This window comes from Panthera leo, chromosome C1 (assembly GCF_018350215.1).
Source record: "Panthera leo isolate Ple1 chromosome C1, P.leo_Ple1_pat1.1, whole genome shotgun sequence".
NCBI lineage: Eukaryota > Metazoa > Chordata > Mammalia > Carnivora > Felidae > Panthera > Panthera leo.
In genome coordinates, this window is record NC_056686.1 from 99748475 (window position 1) to 99759985 (window position 11511).

Genomic DNA, 11511 nt, shown 5'->3' on the forward strand with positions numbered 1-11511 from the left:
CGGGTGAACTTTCATTGTGTTGCCAAGCGCTGTTTTCCCTGGCCACTAAGGTCCGGTAGGTCTGAGCCAGCCACCAGCTTGAAAACTCAGGGACAGTGGGAAACGAAGCCTCCAGAGCGAAGCCCCTTGAGCTGCTTTTGTTCTGGTTTCCCTTATTTTCTGTTTCATGTGCCTTCTTCTGGTAAAAAGATTCCTGCTACTTCTGCACCCAGTAACTTCCTTCCTTGGACATGTCTTCATCACTCTCATTGTTGCTGGTGATTTCCCCCAGTCTTAGAGGCTCCAAAGAGTTGACTTCAGATAGAAGAGTCAGAATAGGACAGATGAAGAATCTAGGGAAAAAGAAGGAAGGAAAGAAGGGTGGGAGGGAGGGAGAGAATGTTGGTGGGGAGGAAAGCGGAATAACAATTTGAAATCTGTGCCAACTGGGCCTCACTTCTGCTACAGTTGTGTCTCTGCTTTCTGGAAAGAGAGCTACCAGATGTCATAGCAATCTGATGTTCTCTGCTGACCGTGCACACTCAGAGCACCCGTGAGCCCTTCTTCAGGCTCGACTCAGAGGGCCCCTGCCCTTGCTTGACCTCATCTGCATGCAGGATCTACTTGGAAGCCTGCCCTCTTCATTTTCTGGGCAAAGCCATGTGAGTTTCACTTAAATGCTGCATAGGCCATATTTTTATCTGGATTGGATCTCTCCGTCAGTGCCAGACTTTACTGAGCCTGAATGACACCGCTTCCAGCCCTGGGACCTCTATGAAACTTTGCTCTGTTGACATCCCTGAGACTTGTCCATCCTGGTCTCTTCCTACCTCTTCCACTGTGTACTCGAAGCTCTTTCTTTGACTCATCTTCCTTTGCCCACCCATAAAAGTTAGTTTTCTTTAGCTCACTTCTTTAGCTGGCTCCTTGCCCTTTCTCTCTCTCTACGTGTTCTCCTTAGAAGGAATCCCAGGTGACCATTCCCTCAACTGCTCTCCAACTGCTATCTCCAGCCCTCACTTCTCCCAGTTTCATGCCTTCTGCTGCCTGTTGAGCATCTCCAACTGGAGGTTCCAGGGGGCCCTCAAATTCAACATGTACCAGAGTGAAACAACTCTCATCTCTCCTCGCTCTTCTCCAACTCACTCTGTGCGATCCAGAAACGTGGGGCTCATGCCCGGCTCCGCCCTTTGCCTCATCTACTCCTACTCTGTACCACCCTACCTGCCCCTCCATTCATTTTTCATATATTACTGATTTTAAGTTCTAAATGTGTCTGGAATTGATTTTCCCCTCCAGATCCCAGCCATCATTCTCCACTTCAGGTCTTCGTTATCCCTTATACTTCTGACAGCAATGGCTTCCCCAGTTTCTCCTGGCCTCCAGGCTCACTGCCCTCATATCCATCCTTTATGCTGCCTCTGGAATAACCCACCCAAGATGAAAACCACCATGATTCCCCCTGCTTGAGAGCCTTCATTGGCTTCTCATCACAACAACAAACTTTGAGCCTGACAGATAAGACCCACCATGACCTGGCCCTGCCTCTCCTGCTTCATCCCAGTACCCCCTGCCTCATGCTTCTTACTCTGATGATGAGAGGAGAGTAGCTGGTTCATGAGTTCTATTGTATTGTATTGTATTGTATTGTATTGTATTCTATTCTATTCTATTCTATTCTATTCTTTCCTCTGCACAGAGTGTCCTTCCTACCCTTCTTCACCAGGATCACACTAACTCATCCTTCAAGGCTTTGCCCAGCCATCACCTGGCTCAGGAGACCTTCCCTAAGGCCTCAGATTAAGGAAATGCTGCTGTTGCACACTGCCTTATTGTCTCATGGCTTATGAACAGCATACTGGAATTATCTGTTTGGGAGTCTTTCTTCTCCATTAGGCTACAATCTCATCAATGTCTTAGCCGCCTTTGACCCAGTGCCTAGTCTGATGCACACAGAAGGTATTGAGTTAATGTTGTTGACCATAACATAACCCCTTTGAGCAGGGGCCATGACCTTTCTACCCTTGAACTCCTAGCAGGTACTGCACAAATGCTCCATAGGCAAATGCTGTGCCCACTGTCAGCTACAATGGGAGGAGGGGAGAAAAATTCTGATCACACAACACTGAAATAGACCAAGGTCAGGTTCAGCAGAAACTGCATATTGGTATTCCATCCCTGAGTGGCATCCATTTTTGAGCATGAGATTTGAAGGTATTAAGCTCCCTGGTAATTATTTAAGAGAGAAATCCACTGGGTCTGTGGAGGTTGGCAGGCCCTCTCTTACACTCCCCCACATCACCAACGGTCATGATCGCCTCAATAAAAGGAATTATTATGAATTAAGAAAATTATGGCAAAGAAAGAGGATTCGTTAGGGCCAAGGGTGGGATGAGTTCTCCAGCCCCTGCTTCCCACTGAGCCTGCCCACTGGTCCTCTTCCTGGTGGCCTCTTGGCACAAAAGATCTGCTCTTGTGACTTGTCATGGCCTTTGCAATTGCAGAGCATGAATAGCTAATGAGGCATGCTGGGGCCAACAAGAGGAGCCTCTGTTGATTCCCTTGGGTCTCTAAAGGGTGGGGGAACATGCATTTTGAACACCCACCTCCTGCTAATCCTCCAGCAAAACCAGTCAGGCTGGTTGTAATGTATTATTAGAAAGCCCACACATCCATCCTTGGAACAACAGACCCACTTGTTGCTAGAGGAGTGTTTCACATCTATGGAACCAGAACGGAGGAATGGGGGTGGAGGAGGGAGAGCTGGGACAGGCAAGGCGAGGCGAGTCTGAGGGGAGGGTGAAGTGGGGGCAAGCACGGCCCAGAGGAGACAGCTTGGGGTTCAGAGTTAGGTAGAGTGGATTTAAATGCTGCCCTGCCTCCTGCACACTGTGTTGCCTTGAGCACATGGCTGAACTCCTCTGAGGTGATAATGAACTCTCACAGGCTCAGATGAGAATTAAAGGACTTCTGTAAGGCACCTAGCCCAGGGCGTGGAGATAGAAGGTGCTGGCAAAACACCAGTTCCTCTGATGTAGGTGCTTCCTGGGACATTCTTGCAGGGCAGAAAAGCCTGAAGGGAAGCTCTCCACTACCTGCTCCTTCCCCTGGGAGTAAGGCATGGGGAGGTGAGTGCTGTCTGACAGCCTTGTTGACCACACAGAGCCCGCCCCCCAACCCCCCCTCCCCCTCCCACTGCAGGACTGGCTATTCCAGAAGGACCCAAGTGAGGGGGCTATCATTTTTTTTAAAGGAAAGAATTTTCTTTTTTTCTTTCCTAAATTTTTTACAATGTTTATTTATTATTGAGAGAGACAGAGACAGAGACACAGAGTGCGAGCAAGGGAGAGGCAGAGAGAGGAGGAGACACAGACTCCGAAGCAGGCTCCAGGCTCCAAGCTCCAAGCTGTCAGCAGAGACCCCAACGCGGGGCTCGAACTCATGAGCAGTGAGATCATGACCTGAGCCGAAGTTGGATGCTCAACCGCTCAACCAACTGAGCCACCCAGACACCCCTAAGGGAAAGAATTTTCTAGGCTGCCGCTGGGAAGTAACATTCTCTCAGCCTCTTCACAAACTTCCTTGTTAATTTGAGCTTTCCTTTCCTCCCTCCCTCCCTCCTTTTCCTTTCTCTAAAAAAAAACACCTAGAAATCAGAGGATTGGTCTCTCCAACGACCCCTAGAGTCCTCGTGTACCAGTCTTCCCATCTTCCTAAACACCATCATGAGTTATGAGGGACATAGAATCATCAACCCTTTCAGGAAAACCCTTCCTTCACTTTCCAGCTCTTTCTTTCCAGAAAGGGAAGTGACGTTCTGAGGGAAAAAGAGGCAACTAGAGGTAGCTAAGTGAGAGGAGGAAATGTGAGGGGTGGGCTTTCTTTTTTCCTCGTGAACCCTGCTCCTCCTCTCAGCTCTGGGCCTTCCATCCTGTCAGCTCTACGTGCCTACTGCATTTTATACTTCCCTCTCATGCCTCCCTACTCTTTCTTTCAATTAAAAAAATTTTTTAATGTTTATTTATTTTTGAGTGGGAGAGCAAGACAGAGACAGAGTGCAAGTGCAGAAGGGGCAGAGAAAGAGGAAGACACGGAATTCGAAGCAGGCTCCAGGCTCTGAGCTGTCAACACAGAGCCCTACGCCGGACTCAAACCCATGAGCCATGAGATCATGACTTGAGCTGAAGTGGGATGCTTAACTGACTTCATGACCTGAGCTGAAGTCGGAGGTTTAACTGACTGAGCCACCCAGGTGCCCCTTCCCTTTTCTTTCTTTCTTTCTTTCTTTCTTTCTTTCTTTCTTTCTTTCTTTCTTTCTTCCTTCCTTCCTTCCTTCCTTCCTTCCCTTCTTCCTTCCTTCCTTCCTTCCTTCTTCCCTTCCCTTTCTTTCTTTCTTTCTTTCTTTCTTTCTCTTTCTTTCTTTCTCTCTCTCTCTCTCTCTCTCCCTTCCTTCCTTCCTTCCTTCCTTCCTTCCTTCCCTTCTTCCTTCCTTCCCTTCTTCCTTCCTTCCCTTCTTCCTTCCTTCCCTTCTTCCTTCCTTCCTTCCTTCCTTCCTTCTTCCCTTCTCTTTCTTTCTTCCTTTCTTCCTTCCTTCCTTCCTTCTTCCCTTTTCTTTCTTTCTTTCTTTCTTTCTTTCTTTCTTTCTTTCTCCCTTCCTTCCTTCCTTCCTTCCTTCCTTCCTTCCCTCCCTCCTTCCCTCCTTCCTTCCTTCCTTCCTTCCTTCCTTCCTTCCTTCCTCCCTTCTCTTTCTTTCTTTCTTTCTTTCTTTCTTTCTTTCTTTCTTTCTTTCTCCTTCCCTACTCTGCCCCAGTCCCCAGGATGGGCAGACCCGGGCCTTAGCAAAGGCCTGCTTTCTCAGCAGCAGCATCTCAGGTCTCATCTCCTGGGAACCCCCATGACAACTAGGGACCCCATCCTGCGGCTGGGAGTGGAGGAGGGGTGTTGGTGTGGTTTACTCAGCAGTACTGGGAAGTCACGCCCACAGAGAAGGGTCACAGCATGCTTGCCTGCCTCATCCTGGGGACCGGATAGCGTATATAGCACCTTCACATCGCATCCAGCATCAGTCACTGGCTCCCTGCCATCCCAGCAAGCAGCCCCACACAGCCCTGCTCGGTGCCCCACAAGAGCCTTGATGTCTCTGTGGAGCTCTCGGCCCGATGCATACAAGCCTTGATCCAGAGCTGCCTTGGCGGGGGGCCCGGCCCTCCATGGCAGAAAACCAGCCTCACCCCGAATGGGTGCCCTGAGTGGCTGGGGCGTGATGTTAAGTCAAGTCCAGTTAGGCTCCCGCCAGCACAGTGCTGGAGCAGATAAGGGTATAGGTGGAGTCCGGTGGGACAGCCCAGCTGTCGTCAGCACTCCCCAGACACCTCACCCCTGTCCCCTTCACCAGGAAGGAAGGAGAAGAGCACACTACCTCCAGAAGATGGTCTGCCCCAGGGAGGCCATGGCCGGGGGAGCGCCCCTTCCCGCGCGTGTAGGGAGCCGGGTGCGTGGAGCTGCCGCCGCCCTCCCGGTGCCGTGACTCACAGCAGGCTCTAGCGCGCCGGCCTTAAATAGTGTGCTCAGGCCGGGAGTGGTGCGTGCGGCCCGGGCGGCTCAGGTATGAGGAAACAGCGCTGCTGGGCAGAAGTCCCTGCAGGCACACAGGCTGCCCGCACCCAGCCAGCCGGGGAGGCCATGCACGCAGGGTTGCTTTCCAGGCCTTGACCCGGTGAGCGGGCGACAGGGGAAAGCTTCCCAGGCACCCCGCTTCAGGGCTTGTGCTCAGCACACGTCCTTTCCTCCTGATGCTGGAAGGGAGCACTGGGCATGGAGATTTAATCTCCAAAGAAGAAAGGGACTGGAACAGCTCAAAGTGACTGGGCTCTCCCAGGACGCTGGGAGGCTGGAGTCCTTATCGCTGGGGGCAGCCAGTGCTCAGACAGAGGCCCGTCACCACCAGTGGGGTCTCTCGAGGGAGATTCATGCCGAGGGACCTCAGAAAAGCTGAGGTCGGAAGGACGAGGGCGCTGAGCTTGTCACTGAGGACTGAGCTCACCTTGGGCCCCTGAGACAGCCCAGCTGGGCGGGCTGACCCCTTCAGGCTCCCTCTCGGTGAAAGGGTGAGAGGGCCTGCCCTGTCGGCCTCACAAAGGACCCTGACTGGCATTGCACCGAAGCTTATTGCCGAGTGGGTGAGAAAAACCGATCTCTGACATTGTGCCCAGCACTCCGATTTCCAAGGAGACGGCAAGTTCTTAAGGCAGAAGCTCTTTCTCGTGCTCTCTTCGTATTGTGCCATCCATCCCCTCCACACCCTGGAGGAGTGCCCTGGAGAGTAAACATCCACTGACTGGCTGACCGGTTCACCAGCTACTGCTTGGCCGACTGTGTTTACTTCAGGGTAAAGCACCCCAGGATTTCACCAGCATGGAGTATGCCCGGGAAGGAAGGGAGAACCAGGTGGTGGCGGAAAGACAAGAGAGAGTGTCACTTAACAGCGGAGAGAACTTTAAAGTCACCCAGAGCCAAGTCCTGGGTTTGGTTTTTTTTTTTAATGTTTATTTATTTATTTTTAGTGATCTCTATACCCAACGTGGGGCTTGAACTCACGACCCCGAGATCAAGAGTCTCATGCTCTTCTGACTGAGCCAGCCAGGTACCCCCACATCCTGGGTTCTTAATTAATCACACAACCCGGGACAAATGACCTTTCTTCAAGGCATCTCTCACTGGACTGGAGTGAGGAGTCCATGAGAGGGGGTCCAGGCGCCTTCCCAGAGTAAGTAAACCAATGAAATGGTTCTTCCCAGGTCTGGGAAGCTGGGCTAAGTGGGTGCGGTGGTTTCTATAGCTCCTGTACATCTGGCCCCACCCCAGAGGCACAAGGTTTCTGCCCAACTCCTCAAAAAGCCTTAAAAAGAGCAGTCTCACCTCAAACACCCTGGAGCAGGGCCACTGAGTCTGTGTCCTTCAGTGAGGTAATCACTGCAGGATGGGCTAAGACGGCCCTGGAGGAAAAACCGGGCCAACCTCCCGGAGGGTGACATTTAGTGACCAATGGACAGCTTCTGTTGGGGGGCTGGCTAGAGGCCAGGGCAGACCCCAGCAGGCAGGGGTCCAGAGCTAAGAGCATTCTGTGGCCTCTGAAGAAGTAGACAGACATTGCTCTGGTTGTGACTCTGAAGCCTGAAGAGCAACACGTGGAAAACAATGGAAAGATCTTTGCAAAGCGACCGACCGATATCACAAAATGGTAGAACAACATGAACTTGTGGGTGTGCGTGTGTGTGAGAGAAAGAGAGAGAGAGAGAGAGACAGAGACAGAGACAGAGAGAGACAGGGATTTAGAGACATTGAGCTCTCCAGGATTTGAGAGCCTCTCTTGACATTTTCTTCTCTGAGAAATGCCTCTCACTCTGTCCCGTGCCCAGGCCATCTCTGTTCCCTTCTCCCATAAGTGGCCTCTGCCTTCTCTTCTCCCAGCACACCTGTTGCCTGCGTGACCTCCGCTGTCCTCTGCTTCAACGGCCCCTCTGTCTGAACATTTCATTACCTGTATCCCCACACCTCCTGTGTGAACTCCAGCCCCACACCTCCAGCTGCTTGGTGGGCCATCTCCACTCACTGTTCTACAGGGACCGTGGACATGTCCGACCTGGAACTCACCATCTTCTCTCTCCAACCCCACTGCTCCTCCTGAGTTCTACCTCTTGGAGAGGGGCAGCATCACATGCCAGACGGCCAAGTGAGAAACCTGAAAGTCACCCTCTACTCTCTTCCTTCAGCCCCTCCTGCCACATAACCTCCAGATCTCCTGATTCTTCCTCCTTGTATTTGTTTGCTCAGGTTGCCACAGCGAAGTACTATAGATGGGGTGGCTTAACAGAAATTTATTCTCACATGATTCTGGACGCTGGAAGTCTAAGACACTGTATCAGCAGGACTGGTTTCTTCTGAGGCTTCTCTCCTTGGTTTGTGGATGGCTGTCTTCTCCCTGTGCCTTCACATGGTCTTCTTCCTATGTGTCTCTGTGTCCCGGTCTCATAAGCACAACAATCATACAGGAGTAGAGCTCCTCCTAATGACCTTTAACTTAATCGTATCTTTAAAGACCTTCTCGGGGCACCTGGGTGCCTCAGTTGGTTGAGTGTCCAACTCTTGATTCTGGCTCAGGTCATGATGTCACGGTTCCAGAGAGTGTGTCAGGCCCCGTGCTGAGCATGGAGCCTGCTTAAGATTCTCTCTCTCTCCCTCCACCCCTCCCCTGTTTGTACACGAGTGATCGTACTCTCTCTCAAACAACAACAACAACAACAACAACAACAACAAAAGCCTTCTCTCTAAACACAGTCACATTCTGAGGTACCAGAACTTCACACATGAATTTTTTTACGGGAGGACACAATTCAGCCCATGACATTTCTTTCTGGCTCCCAAATCCACCTCCTTCTCTCTGTCCCCCAGTAGTATTACCCAGATTCAGTCCCTCATAATTTCCCATTTGAAGGGAATTTTAAACAGTCTCTTGTGTCCCTGTTCTGCCCCCCGACTGCCCGTATATGTGCTGATCTACCCACCTCGGCTACAACGATCTTTCTAAGATGCAAATCCAACCAGACCACTTCCCAGGTTGAAATGATCAACGGTTCCCCAGGGCCTGTGGTCTGGCCTCTGCCACCCCTCCAGACTTTGCTGCTTTGCTCTCACATCCCCCCCTCCTCACTCTGTGTACCAGGCATGCTGAGCAGCTTTGGTTTCTCCAAAATGCCACACTCCCCCAAGCCACTCTGCCTTTGTACACACTGCTCTGTCTGCCTGGAATCCAACCCCTGCTTCTTCCTGTTTGATATACATCCTATGGGAAACATTCCCCGAATGCTTCAATCCAGCAGGTGCTGTACTCTGGGCTCCTGTGTGAACCTCACGCTTGCTTCTGTGTTCCTGGATTGCGACTGTTGACTTATCTGACTCCTGCACTAGACACCCCTGAAAACCAGGAAAGGCATCTGAATTCGTTTTGTACTTCACGCCAGCAGAAGGCACGCATGGGGAAGGGATCATTACGTGCTCGTTGAAAAAAATACACATTTTTCTTTCACAGCACACAATGATAGTGCTATTTCCTGTTTATGCATCTATCTCATCACCAGTCTGTGAGCAGCGAGAGGATAAAAACTGTGCCTCATTCATCTTTGTGTCACCAGGTCCTAGCACTGTGCCAGACACATAAAAAGGACGTGGTAATATCTGATGGATGGCTGAGCAGGGATCAACTTGGGGCGTGAGCCACAAACACTTTCTGGAGATGTCTTGCAAGCTGGATCAACGCTGTTTGGAGCAGGAGGGAACACGTTGCGTTTGAGATAGAGGAACAATTTAGAATTAGCACAAGAGGAAAACAGATGTGTGAAACAAAGACAAAATCTGTTTTCTCCTTGTCAGTCTTGGGGACAGAGACAGAGAGACCAAGATGAACTTAACGTCCCTCGAACCGAAAGGTCATCTCATGAATTTTTTTAAAAAATTCTCTACACAGCTCAGTTTCCCAGAACTCTCTTTTCACATTGAGTATCTGCACATTTTCCTGTGTACCAGCTTAAAATTTCCCTCATGGCATCTCCTGGCTGATAGAAGAACACCCATTTAGGGCTTTGCACTTCCCAAAAGTCCCTGAGCTGGTGCGATACTTACCATAACCCTATGGGGTGAGTTTTTCTGTTTTTGTTTTTTACATTATATCCGGATACTAGGACTGACTTACTTGTTTGTTTATTTATTTATTTATTAATATAATTCATTGTCAAATTGGCTTACATACAACACCCAGTGCTCATCCCAACAGGTGCCTTCCTCAAAGCCCATCACCCACTTTCTCCTCTCCCCCAGCCCCCACCCACCCTTAGTTTGTTCTCTGTATTTAATAGTCTCTTGTGGTTTGTTTCCTTCCCTCTCTGTTTGTAACTATTTTTTCCCCTTCCCTTCCCCATGGTCTTCTGTTCAGTTTCTCAAGTTCCACATATGAGCGAAAACATATGATATTTGTCCTTCTCTGACTGACTTACTTCATTCAGCATAATACCCTCCAGTTCCATCCACGTTGCTGCAAATGGCAGAATTTCATTCTTTCTCATTGCCAAGTAGTATTCCATTGTATATATAAACCGCATCTTCTTTATCCATTCATCAGTTGATGGACATTTAGGCTCTTTCCAGAATTTGGCTATTGTTGAAAGTGCTGCTATAAACATTGGGGTACAAGTGCCCCTATGCGTCAGCACTCCTGTATCCTTTGGACAAATTCCTACCAGTGCTGTTGCTGGGTCGTAGGGTATTTCTATTTTTAATGTTTTGAGGAACCTCCACACTGATTCCTGAGTGACTGCACCAGTTTGCATTCCCACCAGCAGTGCAAGAGGGTTCCTGTTTCTCCACATCCTCTCCAGCATCTATAGTCTCCTGATTTGTTCATTTTAGCCATTCTGACCTGTGTGAGGTGGTATCTCCGTGTGGCTTTGGTTTGTATTTCCCTGATGATGCCTATGGGGTGAGTTTTATAGATGGGAAACTGAGTCTCAGAGATTAATGGATTTATCCAAGACCCACAATTTGAGCTTCCCCAGGCTCACTTGCCTGTGTGTATAGATGGGATCATAGTAATGAAAGTAACAAAGATTTCACTACCTTCTAAGGCAGGAGGTCCAGTGGTCTGCAAGTTTTACCTTTGAGAATCTCAGCGACTTTTACAAAATTCTCAGAAAAGCAAACTGTGGAAGATTCTCATGCTGAAAGGCCCCCAAGGGATCATGGCTTCTTGTATCTAAGCCTTTGTGCAATCCCCTCCCACATTGGCTCTGAGTGTGGCCACTGGGACATTAGCAGGGGTGATGTAAGCAGAGGCCTGAAAAATGCTAATGAACTTGGGCTGCCAAGGACTCCTCTGCCACCTTGTGATAAAGCCTGTGTAACAGAGAAGAGCCAAGCCAGCTGAGATCCCTTAGGTCAGGTGGCCCTCAGGTGACCTGCCAGCTGGCTGCAGACACGTGAATGACCTTGGCTGAATAGAAGAATCACCCAGCTGAGCCCAGCCCAAATTACTGACCCACATAATCATGAACAAATAAAATGCTGGTTGTTTTAAGCCACAGTTTTGGGGCTGGTTTGTTACATAAGCAATAGATACACTCTTCTTTTGTCTTTTCTACATATTTTTAAAAATTCTTAAGTTTATTTATTTGAGAGAGAGAAAAGGCACAGATGGGGGAAGGGCAGAGAGAGGGTGGGGGAGAGAGAGAATCCCAAGCGGGTTCTGTGCTGTCAGCACGGAGCCCAACTCGGGGCTCGAACTCACGAACCATGAGATCATGACCTAAGCCAAAGTCTGACACTTAACCAACTGAGCCACTCAGGCGCCCCTCTTCTTTTGTCTTATTCTGCATCATGTTTCTTTCTGGAGATCACTGCCTCTGAAGTCACTTCAGATGCCATCTCACCATGTTACCACTGCTGGGGCCTGCTGAGTCAACCCTGCCATCAATGGCAAGAGTG

General features: G+C 49.8%; 1 protein-coding gene across 1 annotated transcript in view; it reads right to left on the minus strand.

Moving 5' to 3' along the window:
• VTCN1 (V-set domain containing T cell activation inhibitor 1) overlaps window positions 1–5450 on the minus strand; it is a 61759-nt gene extending 56309 nt beyond the window's left edge. The window contains exon 1 of the mRNA XM_042953596.1: window positions 5399–5450. Coding sequence (XP_042809530.1) covers window positions 5399–5430 — 32 coding nt within the window. The 5' untranslated portion in view covers window positions 5431–5450. The remainder of the gene's footprint in view (window positions 1–5398) is intronic.
• Window positions 5451–11511: the final 6061 nt, after the last annotated feature.